The sequence below is a fragment of the Dendropsophus ebraccatus genome, chromosome 9, assembly GCF_027789765.1.
Source record: "Dendropsophus ebraccatus isolate aDenEbr1 chromosome 9, aDenEbr1.pat, whole genome shotgun sequence".
Classification (NCBI taxonomy): Eukaryota; Metazoa; Chordata; class Amphibia; order Anura; family Hylidae; genus Dendropsophus; species Dendropsophus ebraccatus.
Window position 1 is genome coordinate 12449352 of NC_091462.1, and position 19277 is coordinate 12468628.

The following is a 19277-nucleotide window of genomic DNA, read 5'->3' on the forward strand; positions in this document are numbered from 1 at the left end:
AGACTGCTCCCATGGGAAAGCAAAACCATAAGAATCCCTGAATTTCCAAAAACTTGTTTATAATATACTAATATAGTTTAAAATCTACTTTAATAATAATCTACTTTGTTTCCTCACTTTCAGGATCTCAGGACAAGAGAAAAATATCGGCACGTTCTGACTATATCTTCCTGATTGAAGACCATAGAAAAATCTAACATACAATGTAGAATAGTATATAGCCGGATCGGAGGGTAAAAGACTAATAACATAATCCCAAGGTGATACGATACAAAGTGATTGCTTCCTCTTTTGTTGCTCTTTTCCCTCCTTATTCGCCCTCTTCCCTCTCAGGGTTTCCCTCTCCTCCTCCCTCCATCCAGTCCCTGTGTTGTGGCTCCCGGCTTCTCGCCCTGGGGTCACATTGTGAGGCATTGTACCTGGTAACAGTTGTGTTGTGCTGGATTGTATTATACAGAGGGCAGGGCTCTGGGGGGGGGGGGGTTAACCTCTCTCCTGTTACTAAGGACTCTCCTGACACTGACTCTTATATATATAGAGAGAGAAGAGCGGAGGGAGGACACAACTACTCCACATCCGAAGACCTAACCCATCGGAGCCAGGAGACCTGTATCCTACACCATGGTGAGCGCCCAATCTCATCTATACTATATCATCTGTACTATATAATCTATACAATGCTAGCTATACAATCTCATCTATACAATCTCATCTATACAAGGGCAGCTATACAATCTCATCTATACAAGGGCAGCTATACTATTCCAGCTATACTATCAAATCTATACTATATCATCTATACAATCTCACCTATACAATACAAGCCATACTATATACTCTATACAATCTCATCTATACAATGCCATTTACCTGATATCATTCTGTTTGTTGTTTTCCTAACTCATCTGTTACAGCTGTAATTTCCTATATACTACTCATGCATTCACTAATTCTGATCCACATAGTTTGATAGTAATCCTCTCCCCCTCTCCCCCACACAGAGGGAATGCATCTCAGTCCATGTTGGCCAGGCCGGAGTCCAGATTGGCAATGCCTGCTGGGAGTTGTACTGCCTGGAACATGGCATCCAGCCAGACGGGCAGATGCCCAGTGATAAGACCATCGGAGGAGGAGACGATTCCTTCAACACCTTCTTCAGTGAGACGGGGGCTGGTAAACATGTCCCCCGCGCTGTGTTTGTGGACCTGGAGCCGACTGTGATTGGTGAGTACATCCCCCCTGACTGTCTATGATGATGGATAGAAGAGACGTCGGTGAAGCTCTGGGGGGGATGAGGGGGACGGACGGTTCTGGATCTCACATAGAAACCTCCATTATTTCTCTCCTACAGATGAGGTGAGGACTGGAACCTACAGACAACTGTTCCACCCGGAGCAGCTCATCACCGGCAAGGAAGATGCCGCCAATAACTACGCCCGTGGCCATTACACCATCGGCAAGGAAATCATTGACCTGGTGCTGGACAGGATCCGCAAGCTGGTGAGTCCATTGTTCATGTATTCTAAAATGGTGAAAACCTGCGCAACACTGTGACCGACCTTCATGATAGAGTATAGAAGGAGATGGTCTTGGGGGAACAACCAACCAGGGAGTAGCTTTTATCCTCAACCGGCCTTAGCAATACGGCTGCTATATATTATTGGTAACACCATTGTAGATATGTTACACACTGGCTCCATATTCCAATCTGATGTTCTTCCTTCGTTACATAACATGACGTATAACTTCCTCTTGTGTCTCTTCCATTAGGCCGATCAGTGCACCGGTCTCCAGGGCTTCCTCATCTTCCACAGTTTCGGTGGCGGCACGGGATCCGGCTTCACCTCCCTCTTGATGGAACGTCTTTCCGTTGACTATGGCAAGAAGTCCAAGCTTGAGTTCTCCATCTACCCGGCCCCCCAGATCTCCACCGCTGTGGTTGAGCCATACAACTCCATCCTCACCACCCACACCACACTGGAGCACTCAGACTGCGCCTTCATGGTGGACAATGAGGCCATCTACGACATCTGCCGCAGGAACCTGGACATTGAGCGCCCAACCTACACCAACCTGAACCGTCTAATCGGTCAGATTGTGTCCTCCATCACGGCCTCTCTCAGGTTTGATGGTGCTCTGAATGTGGACTTGACAGAGTTCCAGACCAACCTGGTGCCCTACCCCCGTATCCACTTCCCCCTGGCCACCTATGCCCCCGTCATCTCTGCAGAGAAAGCTTACCATGAGCAGCTCTCTGTGTCTGAGATCACCAACGCTTGCTTTGAGCCGGCCAACCAGATGGTGAAATGTGACCCCAGACATGGAAAATACATGGCCTGCTGCCTGCTGTACCGCGGGGATGTTGTCCCCAAGGACGTGAATGCCGCTATTGCCACCATCAAGACCAAGCGCACCATCCAGTTTGTGGACTGGTGCCCAACAGGCTTCAAGGTTGGTATCAATTACCAACCACCGACTGTGGTTCCTGGTGGAGACCTGGCCAAGGTGCAGCGTGCTGTGTGCATGTTGAGTAACACCACCGCCATTGCCGAGGCCTGGGCTCGCCTGGACCACAAGTTTGACCTGATGTATGCCAAGCGTGCCTTTGTGCACTGGTATGTGGGTGAGGGGATGGAGGAAGGAGAGTTCTCTGAGGCCCGGGAGGACATGGCCGCTCTGGAGAAGGATTATGAAGAGGTCGGCACCGACAGCGTGGAGGGAGAGGGAGAAGGAGAGGAGGGGGAGGAGTATTAAATGTCTCCATTATGTAGGAGATGAGATGTTCATGTTTAAGCACCTTCCAAATAAATATTTTTATTACAATTTTTTGTTCTTTCTTTCTTATACTTAGAATTACAAACACAAAAATAAAAAAACACAAATATTATATTTGAATATATATATATATATATGTGTGTGTGTGTGTGTGTGTGTGTTACAACTCATTGATATTACTGGTCACATATATAGAAGTAATGTACATAGAGAGCTGTGTCCCTGGGTGCATACATTATATTACTTATCTCATGTCACACTTACAGCAGAGCGGCCACAGTGCTGCTGTATATGTGGAGGTTGCACACTTGTACCATTCTGATGAACATCCACTTGCACACCTATCATGAGGGGGGGGGTGGGGGTGGTATTACAATTGCACACAGATAAGATTTATATAAGGTGCCAGTACATGTAATGTGTTGCTCATGCTCAAGCTATTCAATGAGACAACTTGTCCAGTACCCTCTAATACACATCCTTATTCCCAAATTTGCCTTAATTGTTACTGTTTTGTAAGGGGAGTCCCAGCAGGCCTGGCTGCCATCACTTTTGATATAATGTGAAGTAAATAACAATTGTAAATCAATGTCCGTTGCTGTAGAGGAAATCAAAGTAACCATCGGAGTCTCCAGCAGGATAACCCCCAAAAAGAAAATGTTACATAAAGAGAGCTGGGCAGGAATGTATAAGGGCATCCCAAACCAAAAGTGTATCATGGTTATAGATATACTGTAGGACACAGGGTAACTACAGACCCTTGAAGAGGCTTGTATGAGTGAAACATGTCGGGTGGGGGGTGGGGGGGCTATGTGTATAAATTTTAAATCTGTGCCTTACTTAATAGTGGATAGACAGCAGCTACCAGCTATTAGTACACTGGTGGCATATACTGCAGAGTATTTCATTGACTTTGCTTTATAGGTAGGCTACAGGTAAGGGGACATAAGCCAGGGCTCAGCCCACCCTGCAACCACAGCCTGCTCTAAGGGAACCTGCTGGCACAGCATCATGCGGCTTGGTTGGTATTTGTCAGAGAACACCAAAAATTGGTGTCCCACTCTTTTTACAGATAAGAGTGGGTTCACATGTAACATGTGTGAACATCTATCACATGCAACATGATCCAGTATGCCCAGTATGGCAGCACATTGCTGATGGTCTGGGCAGGCATATTCTTGTAGTGGTGCACAAACTCCCATGTGACCATGCACCATGACTGCTGAACTCAAGATCAGTATAGGATAAGAAATGTAATGCATGCAGAATACTGAGTGCAGCTCTGGAGTATAGGTAATGCCTACATTTTGCTCTGCTGATTTGCATTCTGATTTGCAGAACAGATCAGACAATATATAGCTCTGAATTATTAAAACATACACAACAAAATGTATGTACAAAGTAACCCAACTTTCTAAACAGACTATTTAAAGGGAACCCGTCACATTTTACACGTAGTCTGATCTACCAGCATCATGTTATAGCGCAGGAGAAGCTGGGCGGATTGATATATATCTAAGCGAGAAAAGATTCAGTATAACAGTAAAATATTGATTGAAACCTTTGCTTTTTCCACACTTAAGAGTCCAGTGGGCGGATCTATCATGGAGTAACACTCTACATTCAGCAGGGATTTCACTCAATAAGTGTTGCTATATTGAAATTTTTCCCACAAACATATATATCATTCTGCTCAGCTCTTCCTGCTCTGTTACATGATGACAATAGATAACATAGTATATAATTGGCGACAGATCCCTTTAAATTCATAACTTAGATATTACCATAAAATTTGTGGACTTCAAGCACATTATGGGAGCAGTAGACAGTATCATAGAGTAGCCTTAGCGTTTATATATTATGCCCATGGCAGTCTCACCACTCCGGCCTGTGCGTCGCTGTATTTACAGTAATTTGTTACGGATTCTGGAGGTGATACACCCGTCACCTGATCCAGCGCCTTTGTTGATCCCTATTGATACACTTGTTGATACACTCTTACCACTCAGCTCTGTTTCTACAACTACCACCACCGATACATTGTATCAAGTTCTAAAGCTCTTACTCTTTATTCTTCTTCTTCACAATGACAAGTTGTTACTTATAACAAATTGGAACGGTTCGATTGTTCATCGCTGGGGACATTGTGTCTTGGAGACAGCGTTACCCGGCCGGCCATTCTAATCAATAGATCTAGTTACGGGGACACTCCTGCCTCTCACAGTATATAAGATCGGAGACATCCTTCATGATAGCAGAAGCTTCGGATCCAAAGTTTCATCTACATCATGGTGAGTGATGAACAAGGTCTTATATTGAACACAGGGATTATACCTCCAGGTGTTGCAAAACTACAGTTCCCATCCTGCCTGGACAGCCACAGCTAAAGCTTTGGCTGTCCAGATCTGATGGGATTTGTAGTTTTGCAACAGCCGAAGGGTCATGGTAGACACACGTGCGGTAGAATAAGGAGTAGGCGGAGGCGTCTTTTGCCCCTTGAACCCTGGTATCTGTTGGCGAGATGAGATGCTTATTTATAGTTGAAATGTATAGGCCTAGGCACGTCCTACCTAGACGTGATATCCAATATAACGTATATCTACATTTATTATTTCCTGATTATATGTATTGGTTATGTTTTCACACCACATCCCAATAACTTTCCAGAGGGAATGCATCTCAGTCCACGTTGGCCAGGCCGGAGTCCAGATGGGCAATGCCTGCTGGGAGTTGTACTGCCTGGAACATGGCATCCAGCCAGACGGGCAGATGCCCAGTGATAAGACCATCGGAGGAGGAGACGATTCCTTCAACACCTTCTTCAGTGAGACGGGGGCTGGTAAACATGTCCCCCGCGCTGTGTTTGTGGACCTGGAGCCGACTGTGATCGGTGAGTACATCCCCCCTGACTAATAGAAGAGACATCAGTGACGCTCTGGGGGGATGAGCGGAACGGACGGTTCTGGATCTCACATAGAAACCTCCATTATTTCTCTCCTACAGATGAGGTGAGGACTGGAACCTACAGACAACTGTTCCACCCGGAGCAGCTCATCACCGGCAAGGAAGATGCCGCCAATAACTACGCCCGTGGCCATTACACCATCGGCAAGGAGATCATTGACCTGGTGCTGGACAGGATCCGCAAGCTGGTGAGTCCATTACCTTATGTATAGAGATACAAGTATATAGGATATGAGGGACCTAAGTCTCCTCCGCAATCAGGGGTGGCCTCCCGGAGAGGTGCCATGGTATAGATATACACATATCACATCAGGCTCCCAGCCCAGGAAAGAACAGGTTATACAGGCTGTGGGAGCCATGACACTGATAAAACCAGGTAGTAGGGTTAGTAAACCATTATAGTAACACAGTAACAAGGGTTGGGTGATTTCTACCAGGTTTCTAGTTACCAGGTCTCAGACAGGACCTAAGAACTAAATAACCATACTTTGACCTAGGTACCATACCAGTTATTACCCTGGCTATTCACCTTTGAACCTGTACACACTGGGGGGAATTTACCACCACTGTTAGAGTTGCCGTCGATGGTGTTTCAGACACACAGGACATTCTTTAGTTTTTTTCCACCACAGTCTATCCATACCAAGAACAGGCAAACACTACGAACCTGCTTATTTCTACACTAATTCTAGTTTATATTATCATCCACACACTTACTATAACCCCTGAACTTATGCTAAGGGAACGGAGCAATAGGCAGTGGGGTACTTCGGCGTAAGCAACTTGTCCAACCGCTTTGTAGATGGCACCTCTGCAGGTCTTGCAGGCTTCTAGACACTTGAGAAAGATAATCCCCTGCAACATGAGCAGGTGGAGTCCCCCTTCAGTGGTCGTCACCCCTTTGAAAGTTTAGCACACCATGGCCTGGTTTGCAGAAACGTTTAAGAGAATCAGGATCCAGTGTCTCAGTTACTCAGGCTCCTGGCCACAGGGCCTGGCCCTGGAAGAGACTTCCTTAGGAGCTTCTGCTTTGTGTAGGTCTGCTCAGGAACCTAACTTGACCATAACTAACTACTTGGCTGGGTACTTGCTTCCTATTGATGGAGAGCATCCTGAGATACCTCAGTACCTGATAGGATGGAACTAGAGGGAAACTTCTAGAAAGGCTTGTGATAGGCCCTGGAGGCAAACTTCCTCAAACAGACTTACAAGTGTTACAAGGCAATCAACCCCTATGTATACTTCAGCCTGTGCTTGCTGGAGAGAAAAACAGTTAGTGCCATCTTGTGTACAAAAAAAGTAAGCACCTTCCCATAGAAAACCCTGTAACACACATAATACTCAGTGCCGACCTTTATACATACACCTACAACAGTGACACATGGGGTTCTGGAACACTACAGTTACTTTCACAGATACTGTATATGCCAGAATTGCATCTCTTACCCACAGTTACAATACAATTGACCCATGATGGAGGTTATACCCTGTTATTTTGGAATCCTTCAACATTAGATATAAGAGCGTCTCATGTTACTTAACTCCCTTAGGACACAGGGGTGAATGCCATCTGAACCCATTGATTTGTCTATTGTGTCTTTTTGTAAGGTAGCAAAGTACTTCTATTGTGTTTAGTTGGTCAGATGGACTAGGATTTATTTTGTACAATTGACAATTATTCTGCAGGAAAAGATAAAGCTGGTCGAGGTCCTTTAGAACAAAATTTATTGTAACTTTCCTGTCTAATTTCCATTCTCGTATCTCCTAGGCCGATCAGTGCACCGGTCTCCAGGGCTTTCTCATCTTCCACAGTTTCGGTGGCGGCACTGGATCCGGCTTCACCTCCCTCTTGATGGAACGTCTCTCCGTTGACTATGGCAAGAAGTCCAAGCTTGAGTTCTCCATCTACCCGGCCCCCCAGATCTCCACCGCTGTGGTTGAGCCATACAACTCCATCCTCACCACCCACACCACACTGGAGCACTCAGACTGCGCCTTCATGGTGGACAATGAGGCCATCTACGACATCTGCCGCAGGAACCTGGACATTGAGCGCCCAACCTACACCAACCTGAACCGTCTGATCGGTCAGATTGTGTCCTCCATCACGGCCTCTCTCAGGTTTGATGGTGCTCTGAATGTGGACTTGACAGAGTTCCAGACCAACCTGGTGCCCTACCCCCGTATCCACTTCCCCCTGGCAACTTACTCCCCTGTGATCTCTGCAGAGAAAGCTTACCATGAGCAGCTCTCTGTAGCTGAGATCACCAACTCTTGCTTTGAGCCGGCCAACCAGATGGTGAAATGTGACCCCAGACATGGAAAATACATGGCTTGTTGTATGTTGTATAGAGGAGATGTTGTCCCAAAGGACGTGAATGCCGCTATTGCCACCATCAAGACCAAGCGCACCATCCAGTTTGTGGACTGGTGCCCAACAGGCTTCAAGGTTGGCATCAATTACCAACCACCGACTGTGGTTCCTGGTGGAGACCTGGCCAAGGTGCAGCGTGCTGTGTGCATGTTGAGTAACACCACCGCCATTGCCGAGGCCTGGGCTCGCCTGGACCACAAGTTTGACCTGATGTATGCCAAGCGTGCCTTTGTGCACTGGTATGTGGGTGAGGGGATGGAGGAAGGAGAGTTCTCTGAGGCCCGGGAGGACATGGCCGCCCTGGAGAAGGATTATGAAGAGGTTGGTGCAGACAGTGTGGAAGGAGAGGGAGAAGGAGAGGAGGGGGAGGAGTATTAAATAATCTATGTTTGCACCATACACAAATTCTCAGTAAATACATTTGTTTGAAGCTTTGGCATTCTGTGATTTATAGTTCTCCTTCCTCAGTAACAAACATCACATTCCGATTTCATATAAACGAGGTGGTGCTATGAACGTGTCAGCGCCCGCACCGCGATAAGACCCCGTAGTTAGACTGATACATTGTTTCCTTCCTCCATAGTCAGACGATTTCCTTGGTTCTCGGTGAAGATAATGGAAGTGGAACGTAAAATAAAGAAATCTGGGGAGTTCTCAGGACGGCGGCGTCCAGGCGGCCCTGGCTCCCGGCCATGATAAATATTCAGCTGATCAAATTAAAATTCCTTTTCATCTAGATTAAAGCGCGAGGTTTACACCAAATGAGCAACGTTATTAATCCAGACCGGAGAGAATAAGAAATCTGAAGGAATACATTCAACAAATGTGATGCTGGGATTTGGGATTTGGATTACTTATAATATCACGTCACTTTTAATTCCGTACTGATTAATTACATATTATATCTTTATAGCGGCCAGGGCTCTTCTGATACACAGCTCCAGATCCTCTGCTCAGATACAGAGTAAAATGATACCATTCTGGCTGCTGCAGCCACCGCTATGTGCTGTATGCCGGAGTAGCTGTGCGGTGTTGTGGCAGCTGCGTGGGTGTAGGGTCACTTGGGCACTTGGCACAGTGGCCAGGAGCGGTGTTGTAACCCTTGGCCGTACAAATGGGCACTGCGTTCAAGGTTTTGGATAGCCCAAGTGTAACTTGGTGTGTAGGGTCAGGTAGAGAATGATAGACCAGAGTCCAATAGCTTAAAGGGGTTATCCAGCGCTACAAAAACATGGCCACTTTTCCCCCTACTGTTGTCCCAGATTGGGTGGGGTTTTGAAACTCAGTTCCATTTAAGTAAATGGAGCTTAATTGCAAACCGCACCTGAACTGGAGACAACTGTAGGGGGAAAAGTGGCCATGTTTTTGTAGCGCTGGATAACCCCTTAGAATCTTCAGTGCAAAACAACAGTAACACTTTGGGATGCAGGTGCAGGCAAGAGGTAGGTATAATAGACTTTTTAGGTAAGAGTAGAGTGGAGTAGAGAAGCGTCTTTAGGGCCCTGTCCAAGGTAGCTGAGTAATTTGCTAGGATAGTGTAGTAGACAAGAGAAGAAGAAGCAGATACTCGTACTCACGTATAGATCCCTCTGATCTGACTGCCCTATGCCCTATAGTGTCGAGTTACCCATCCTGCTAGGGTAGTACGAGGTCCCAGGTTCCTGCGCTGGGTTGAGCAGACTTCCCAGGGTTTCCCAGAATAACTGTGCGTTACAGTAGGATACGTAGGCTTTAACTGCAGCTTTGTCCTACTGGGGTCAGTACCTAGCCTCAGGAGTACTGGCCTGTGCAGTGTAGAGAGTATCCCTGGCATGGACATGGATGTCCTTCCTCCTGAACGGTCTAGCACTGCATGCTAGCGGTGGTTAATAGCATAAGATATCTCTTTGTGTGTCTTGCTTTCTCTAACACTCCTGACTAGAAAAGACGGACTAAAGGCCCCTACCACCATGAACTAGCTGTTTTTTATAGGGTAAACTTAGCTAGTGTAGGATTGGTGGGGCTGTGTGTGTGCAAGAGAGAATAGAAAAGATCGGAGGGAGAGTGAAGGGAACAAGCCTGCACCTGCGACAGGAGAGAATACAGCATGTGACACAAAACAATTAACCCAATGCTTCCGTCAGCTGTTCTCAATACAAGACATACAGTGAATATAGCAGCGACACCTAGAGGGGAAAAACAAACAATACACTTTTCCTCACCCCACTGTGAGAACATGAGTAAGTTACTTTGACCAGGTGCATAGGAGACTTAGTGACACACCTGTGCTGGGACACTACACATATAAGAAACTGGCTGCAGATTATTGTTTTGTTCAGTGTATAACAGTCTGCTCTGGAGTTCCTGCATCAGAAGATGAAATTCAGCTGTGGACAATCAATTTTAAGAACCAGGATCATTGAAAACCAATGAGAAACTGCCTAACTTTTACATTATAACTATAGATCAGGGTTTCCAAATGTTATAACACTACAATTCCCAGCATACCCTCCAGCTAAAGTGGTGCAACAGCTGGGGAACACTTGTATACTGTAGATATCAGGGGTAGGGAACCTTGGCTCTCCAGCTGTTGCAGAACTACAACTCCCATCATGCCTGGGCAGCCAAAGGTAAAGCTTTGGCTGTCCAGGCATGATGGCAGTTGTATTTTTGTAACAGCGGGAGAGCAAAGGTTCCCTACCCCTGGTGTATATTATAAAGAGAAAAGCATACATTTATATTACAATCTGCAGGGGTCACTGTTGTGCATAGATACACATAAGGACATAATGGGCACTGTAACATAGTGACAGTGACACCAGCAGGCTGTAAGCTGGTACTGCATATCTTCTATATCAGCATTTAGAAAATCATATATTTTTATTTCTTATACTATGGTCAGCTGATCGTGGCAAAAAAAAAGACAAATCCTGGTGGTGCAGCGAGGTCCCAGACGACACGGCAGACTCTGCGTGTTGTTCAGGTTTCTTTTACAAGGAGAAGATGTTATTAGGAGCATGGGAATATTTGCTGTCAGTCTCCAGGATCAGCCTGTAATAGAAGGTTCCATCCACTACAGCACCGAGGATTTGGCTGTCGGAGCCCTACTAACAGACTTGCATTAAATGACTCATTACATAGAATTATATAACAACTTCCAAGAGAGAATTTAGAAGAGTGACTCAGTTTGGAAATTTCATGCACCTTCAAACGACTTTTACATTGCCGTCTCATTAAAACTCCATACACTGCATACTTTTTTATATTTTGCCAGTTTTTAATTTTTTTTTAGCTATTGACTGATGAAAAAATAGATACGTTCCTACAAACTTTCTGCAAAGAAAAACCATGTTAATATAAACTGTGGATTAAAGGAATTGTCTAGAATTTGAAGATTATATCGCTTTCTCCCATGAATAGTGCTAACCCTGTCCTCAGGATAAATGTGGTATTACAACTTGGCTCCATTCACTTCAATAGAACGGTGCTGTGATACCACATACAAACTGAGGATAAGAGTGGCGCTGTTTCTGAAAGAAAGCGGCCATTTTAAAAAAAATAAATAAATACTGGATAACCCCTTAACCCACCTAAAATGATAATAAGATGTGTTGTGGGAAATCCTTATGTCTATATAAGTTTGGATCTCAGGTCAAGACCAAGAGAGAGAGAGGAGATAGATAGATTGACTGGATAAAAACCACTTGGCTTTCTAGCTATGCTCTGTAAATACTGACCTCCACCAGCAGGAGGCGCTGCATGACAGTAAAACCTTAGCTTAGCACCATGTACAGATTTCTGTATCTTTTAGAAAGATTTTGCATTTACCTTGGTTCCCAAAAGTGCCAAAACATTGGGCAGGAGAAAGAGGAGCCCTAGTGATGTTCTATGTCCCAGCGGCATGAGAATACAGGATCTGCTGCGAATATCTTGGTGCCAGATACTACAGGTCACTATTAGAGGGTTGGAGTTACTTTGGTGGAATTAGAAGGAGTATACAATATTACTATTATGGCTGATCTGTGTATATAGTATATATACAGCTATATTAAAGTCTCTTTTCAGAACAGTAAATCCTAATAAAGTTAAGCCTGTAGCTCTATTCAGAGGGAATGTTGGCGTCCTCACTCCTCACACCCAGCAGACAGACCCCCTGCCCTTGCTTAGTTATGCCCTATCCAGGGCCGTTTTAATACATTGGTGGGCTCAGTGCACAGCCCTCAAGAGTGGGCCCCCCCTTCCCTTTCGGCACATTGTATAATGTACTGAATTTGCCCCCACACTGTATCAGGAGCCCCAATACATACAGTAGTTACCTTATAACACTATTTCCACCATACAGTGATTACATATTACATTAAAAACTGCACTAAACAAAACAGAAAGATATCCCCAATGATACCATTACATAATACCGCCACATCATGACCCCTAACACTACAACCCTATAACAGAGTGCAGTTACATCCAGTGACTCACCGGGGGCGTCTTCTCCGATCAGAGTCTGTCACCTTTTCTTTTTCTCTCCATCCAGCGTGGGCCACCTTGAAGTCTTCTCCTGGCTGTGAATCTTCTCTCCAGAATCTGCCAGACAAATATTTTAGGCTCCAACACATACAGTAGTTAGGTCCCTTGTACCCCTATACAGTAGTTACACCCCTCTGTACCCCTACATAGTTACACCCCTCTGTGCCTCCATAGTTTTAAGGTGTCCCTGTAGTATATAGACCCTCATGTGCTCCTTCAGTTATATACAGCCCTCCTGTGCGCTCCCCCATTAGTATATAGCCCCCTGTGCACTCTCCCCAGTAGTATATAGCCCCCCCCTGTGCTCTCCCACAATAGTATATAGCCCCCCTGTGCTCTCCCACAATAGTATATAGCCCCCCTGTGCTCTCCCCCAATAGTATATAGCCCCCCTGTGCTCTCCAATAGTATATAGACCCCTATGCTCTCCCACAATAGTATATAGCCCCCCCTGTGCTCTCCCCCAATAGTATATAGCCCCCCTGTGCTCCCCCCCAATAGTATATAGCCCCCTGTGCTCTCCCCAATAGTATATAGCCCCCCTGTGCTCTCCATAATATATAGCCCCCCCTGTGCTCTCCCCCATAGTATATAGACCCCTGTGCTCCCCAATAGTATATAGACCCCTGTGCTCCCCAATAGTATATAGCTCCCTGTGCTCCCCAATAGTATATAGCTCCCTTGTGCTCCCCAATAGTATATAGCCCCCTGTGCTCCTCAATAGTATATAGCTCCCCTGTGCTCCCCCATAGTATATAGCCCCCTGTGCTCCCCCATAGTATATAGCCCCCTGTGCTCCCCCATAGTATATAGCCCCCTGTGCTCCCCAGTAGTATATAGCCCCCTGTGCTCCCCAGTAGTATATAGCTCTCCTGTGCTCCCCAGTAGTACATAGCTCCCCTGTGCTCCCCATAGTATATAGACCCCTGTGCTCCCCAGTAGTATATAGTCCCCTGTGCTCCCCCATAGTATATAGCTCCCCTGTGCTCCCCCATAGTATATAGCTCCCCTGTGCTCCCCCATAGTATATAGCCCCCTGTCCTCCCCCATAGTATATAGCTCTCCTGTGCTCCCCAATAGTATATAGCCCCCTATGCTCCCCCATAGTATATAGCCCCCTGTGCTCCCCCATAGTATATAGCCCCCTGTCCTCCCCCATAGTATATAGCCACCTGTGTCCCCCATAGTATATAGCCCCCTATGCTCCCCAATAGTATATAGCTCCCCTGTGCTCCCCCATAGTATATAGCCCCCTGTGCTCCCCCATAGTATATAGCCCCCTGTCCTCCCCCATAGTATAAAGCCACCTGTGCCCCCCATAGTATATAGCCCCCTGTGCTCCCCAATAGTATATAGCTCCCCTGTGCTCCCCCATAGTATATAGCCCCCTGTGCTCCCCAGTAGTATATAGCTCCCCCTCCCATATAACATTGGAAAAAAAAAACACTTTTACTCACCTAGGTCCACGCGTTCCTCTTCTCTTCCCTCTTGTGGCCGCACTTCCTGCGGTCACAAGAGGCTGCACTCCCCTTACCCTCGCGCCAACGATCCAGTGACGTCGGGCGCTAGAGGGAGAGTGCGGCCTCTTGTGACCGCAGGAAGTGCGGCCACAAGAGTGACTGACAGGGAGGGAGCCAATGGCTCTCTCTCTGTCAGTGTCGCAGCAGCAGCGGGCGGGGGCAGCGGCGAACGCCGGGGCCCTGCAGGGGGCGCCATGGAGGGGTAAGTAGATTACCCATCCATGGCGCTCCCCCCTGACAGGCTGGTGGCCGGAGCCCTGTGCGACCGCATTGGTCGCACATAGCAACGGCCGGCCTGCTCGGGGGGGCCCCTTTAACCAGTGGGCCCGGTGCACGTGCACCATGTGCCCTCTGGTTAAAGCGGCCCTGGCCCTATCCTGTGCATACGGCATAACTATCCAAGATGGGAATACCCCTTTAAGTGTCAAAGTTGTTGGCTGGTGCTGTAACGAGAGCATGTGATAGGTGCTATTATAGGGGTACTGTGTCTACATATATATATCATGTCCTATATCCCACATAGAGGAAGGTATTACACCACACATGAGCTGTATATAAAGTCCAGGACAAACACCATGACCTATAAAACCGAAACCCAATAGGACCCCCAACCTGTCTGGTCATAGTAAACCATTAAGCTGCCCCTCAGAGGCTGCATTGTGTCCCTATTCAAATGCATCTCACAGCCATTCAAATAGTCTCCTGGTTTTGTGTAAGGGGCAGACACCAGAGGAGAATAGCTGGTGTTACAGGAACAACACATGAGGTCACTCAGCTCCATAGTAGTCAAATCCCACAGGCTAAGGCAGGCAAATCTACTGGAGACTACTACTGCAGACAGGAGTGTAATAGCTGCGGGCCCCGTGTGATAATGGCCGCCTTCTTCTCATTCCCCCTATAGTGACAGCTGGGCGCCTGTTCCAACATGTCAGACTCATGTGCTGCTATCTTCCTCAGGTGTATGGGAGCACAGCCCTTCATGTCCGCCCCAATTGTGCTCTAACATAGACATTTTTATTCTGGTTTTTACAGACCCTTTAAATGCAATGGGCTCTGGTGTACCCAGGTAAATGTGGGCAGATGCCAGGCTCAATGCATTTAAGGTAAGTAAGGATAGTGACATAGGAGAAGGTTTGGTAGGTAAGGATAGTGATATAGGAGAAGGTTTGGTAGGTAAGGATAGTGATATAGGAGAAGGGTTGGTAGGTAAGGATAGTGACATAGGAGAAGGTTTGGTAGGTAAGGATAGTGATATAGGAGAAGGGTTGGTAGGTAAGGATAGTGACATAGAAGAAGGGTTGGTAGGTAAGGATAGTGACATAGGAGAAGGTTTGGTAGGTAAGGATAGTGACATAGGAGAAGGTTTAGTAGGTAAGGATAGTGATATAGGAGAAGGTTTGGTAGGTAAGGATAGTGACATAGGAGATGGGTTGGTAGGTAAGGATAGTGATATAGGAGAAGGTTTGGTAGGTAAGGATAGTGATATAGGAGAAGGTTTGGTAGGTAAGGATAGTGACATAGGAGAAGGTTTGGTAGGTAAGTATAGTGACATAGGAGAAGGGTTGGTAGGTAAGGATAGTGACATAGGAGAAGGTTTGGTAGGTAAGGATAGTAACATAGGAGAAGGTTTGGTAGGTAAGGATAGTGACATAGGGGAAGGGTTGGTAGGTAAGGATAGTGACATAGGAGAAGGTTTGGTAGGTAAGGATAGTGACATAGGAGAAGGTTTAGTAGGTAAGGATAGTGATATAGGAGAAGGTTTGGTAGGTAAGGATAGTGACATAGGAGAAGGGTTGGTAGGTAAGGATAGTGATATAGGAGAAGGTTTGGTAGGTAAGGATAGTGATATAGGAGAAGGTTTGGTAGGTAAGGATAGTGATATAGGAGAAGGTTTGGTAGGTAAGGATAGTGACATAGGAGAAGGTTTGGTAGGTAAGGATAGTGACATAGGAGAAGGTTTGGTAGGTAAGGATAGTGACATAGGAGAAGGGTTGGTAGGTAAGGATAGTGATATAGGAGAAGGTTTAGTAGGTAAGGATAGTGATATAGGAGAAGGTTTAGTAGGTAAGGATAGTGATATAGGAGAAGGTTTGGTAGGTAAGGATAGTGATATAGGAGAAGGTTTAGTAGGTAAGGATAGTGATATAGGAGAAGGTTTGGTAGGTAAGGATAGTGATATATAAGAAGGGTTGGTAGGTAAGGATAGTGATATAGGAGAAGGGTTGGTAGGTAAGGATAGTGATATAAGAGAAGGTTTGGTAGGTAAGGATAGTGACATAGGAGAAGGTTTGGTAGGTAAGGATAGTGACATAGGAGAAGGGTTGGTAGGTAAGGATAGTGACATAGGAGAAGGGTTGGTAGGTAAGGATAGTGATATAAGAGAAGGTTTGGTAGGTAAGGATATATATATTATGGTATGCTGGGCTGTATATATATAATGGTATGATGGGCTGTGTATATATATAATGGTATGCTGGGCTGTATATATAATGGTATGCTGGGCTGTATATATAATGGTATGCTGGGCTGTATATATATAATGGTATGCTGGGCTGCATATATATAGTGGTATGCTGGGCTGTATATATATAACGGTGTATCAGACTGTATACATATATAATGGTATGCTGGGCTGCATATATATAGTGGTATGCTGGGCTGTATATATAATGGTATGCTGGTATGCTGGGCTGTATATATAATGGTATGCTGGGCTGCATATATATAGTGGTATGCTGGGCTGTATTTTTATATATATATATATATATATATAATGGTATGCTGGGCTGTATATATAATGGTATGCTGGGCTGTATATGTGTGTATATATATATATATATATATATATATATATATATATATATATATATATTGGTATATACCTATCCTAAGATAATTTAAGGATAAGATAATCAAGTTAATAAGAAGGGAAATACTAATAGGACAGACTAGATGGACACTTCTATGCTTCATACCTGTAGTATGGGTATGTGTTATGTCATCCATATAACCTGCTTTTTCTGTACGGTCCTTTATAGTAATAATGATGTGATATAAGAGTAACTTCCTATAATAAACCTACATTCCTGAGCGGAGCGCACCGTCCTCATTCCAGTCACTGAGGAAAACCTGGTGTAGTGTACATCACCTATAGGGAGTCAGTGGAGGCCAAAGCAAACACTTCATGTGTGAGGGGGGAGGGGGGGGGGCAGGATGTGGGCAGGAGCTGGCAGGATCCCCAACCTGGACACGTCCTGAACGCTGAGGAACCTACACAGACGTCTTCTGTACACGCAGAGCCGGGGAGGGGAGGGACTGCCAGCAGCCGTGGCTCAGAGGGATTCTAACATTGCAAAATGTTCTTTAAAGGGGTAATTCACCCCCCAAAAAATCTTCTTTTAAATCAACTGGTGCCAGTAAGTGCCAGAGATATTCAATTTACTTCTATTGAAAATTTCCAGTACTTATCAGCAGCTGTATGTCCTGCAGGAAGTGGTGTATTCTTTCCAGTCTGACACAGTGCTCTCTCTGCTGCCACCTCTGCCCATGTCAGGAACTGTCCAGAGCGGGAGAGGTTTTCTGTTCAATCTTTTTATTGAAAATTTTTCAAAAGTATTTTAACAAATGCCCAATAAAACATGTATTTGTACAAAACGTGGCATAGTAGGATACAGTAAAGCTTATGGTTACATGTGAGATCATTGTGACTTGCAACACAATTATGGCAGGAGAGGATTTCTATGGGGATTTGCTACTGTTCTAAACAGTTCCTGACATGGACAGAGGTGGCAGCAGAGAGCACTGTGTCAGACTGGAGAGAATACACCACTTCCTGCAGGACATACAGCAGCTGATAAGTACTGGAAGACTGGAGACAAATCTCTTTGTGTGACCTACCCCCTTAAGGGGGGGGGGGTCATTTCCTCCTTCAATAACCTTACTGTTCAAAGTTCATACCCCTCCTCCCTGTCGTACGCCCGGGAAAAGAATGGCCACACCCACCGTGCTGCAGGTGCCATGAGCCAGGGCGTGCACGGTTAACTTCTGCTTTGCTGGCAATCCGTGACGTTAAATATTAACCCAGGGGCCTGCAGATCTATGTACAGGGCGTGCACAGGAGGGTAGGGAGACACGGTGCTGATCTGCCGCTCAGCCGCCCACATGGCACAGTGTGAACATCCCCTCAAAGTGGCCACCTAGCTAGTGTGCCTGACTTCTGGGGGATCTCAGAGATAGGGTGGGGGGCAGTAGACAGGGCATGCTGGGAGTTGTAGTTCAGCAGCAGGCTGCAGTATATAAGGGGATAGTTCACAGCTCCCTAGTGTCCTCCTCCCATAGATCATCACTGATCCCCCAGGACTGTGCAGCAGCTGTAAGATCTGTACATTATATAGGGGAGATTTATCAGTCGCCCCTGGCAACCAATCAGATTCCACCTTTCATTCCTCACATACTCTTTAGAAAATGAAAGGTGGAATCTGATTGGTTGCTAGGGGCAACTGAGCCAGTTTCACTGTACACCATGTTTGATAAATCTCCCCCTATATCTTACTGAGAACACATCGCTGCAGCTCAGCTGAGGTACTGTGCTCCGCCTATGGGCGTGCCTTAAGCGCTACAGTCATTATTATTCAGCGTAGTAGGCGTGTCCTCTTACCATAGCTCCTCCCCCTCACAATCATTACAGCGCACTACCGTCCTATCCTGCGTTATTATTATTTAAACCATAGGGCGTGTACTCACAGCAAAGCCCCGCCTCCTTTCCGTTTAGGACGAAGGCCACGCCTCTGTTATTGCTACTGTCTTCTCTGATTGGCTCATTCAGGCTGTTGGGTGTGTCTTTATTTACATAGTCCTGTCACCTCCCTATACGTTTTGGCTTACACGGCAGACTCCACCCCTGGGCGTGGAGTTATTACTACTGGCACCGCCTCCCTACCTAGTTTCTTTTTCTGCATAGCCCCGCCTCCTCCCGTAGCCGTTCGTATTACAAGCGCGAAGCTTGTACTTCAGACCCGCCCCCGGGGGGGTGTGGATTTCTCACTCCTGGCCCCGCCTCCCTACATAGTGTCGGTGATCTATGAACGTGTCCACATCTGCATAGCCCCGCCTCCTCCCATAGCCGTTCGTATTACAAG

At 46.1% G+C, this 19277-nt stretch overlaps 3 protein-coding genes across 4 annotated transcripts in view; 2 read left to right on the forward strand and 1 right to left on the reverse strand.

Moving 5' to 3' along the window:
- LOC138800692 (tubulin alpha-1A chain-like) overlaps nt 1–18897 on the reverse strand; it is a 31380-nt gene extending 12483 nt beyond the window's left edge. Inside the window, exon 1 of one of the 2 annotated variants that reach the window (XM_069982568.1) lies at nt 18883–18897. The gene's annotated coding sequence lies outside the window, so the exon portion shown is untranslated. Of the gene's footprint in view, nt 1–12571; nt 12591–18882 lie in introns of those variants that run through there. The other variant, XM_069982567.1, reaches the window with a different exon arrangement.
- Nucleotides 172–2760, forward strand: LOC138800691 (tubulin alpha-1A chain-like). Its single transcript, XM_069982565.1, has 5 exons — nt 172–260; nt 539–624; nt 1002–1224; nt 1352–1500; nt 1771–2760. Exons 2-5 carry the CDS (start codon nt 622–624, stop codon nt 2752–2754), a joined length of 1359 nt encoding a protein of 452 aa, XP_069838666.1. The 5' UTR covers nt 172–260; nt 539–621; the 3' UTR covers nt 2755–2760.
- On the forward strand, nt 5485–8491 carry LOC138801748 (tubulin alpha-1D chain-like). The gene is made up of 3 exons (XM_069984843.1): nt 5485–5665; nt 5779–5927; nt 7508–8491. Exons 1-3 carry the CDS (start codon nt 5485–5487, stop codon nt 8489–8491), a joined length of 1314 nt encoding a protein of 437 aa, XP_069840944.1.
- Nucleotides 18898–19277: the final 380 nt, after the last annotated feature.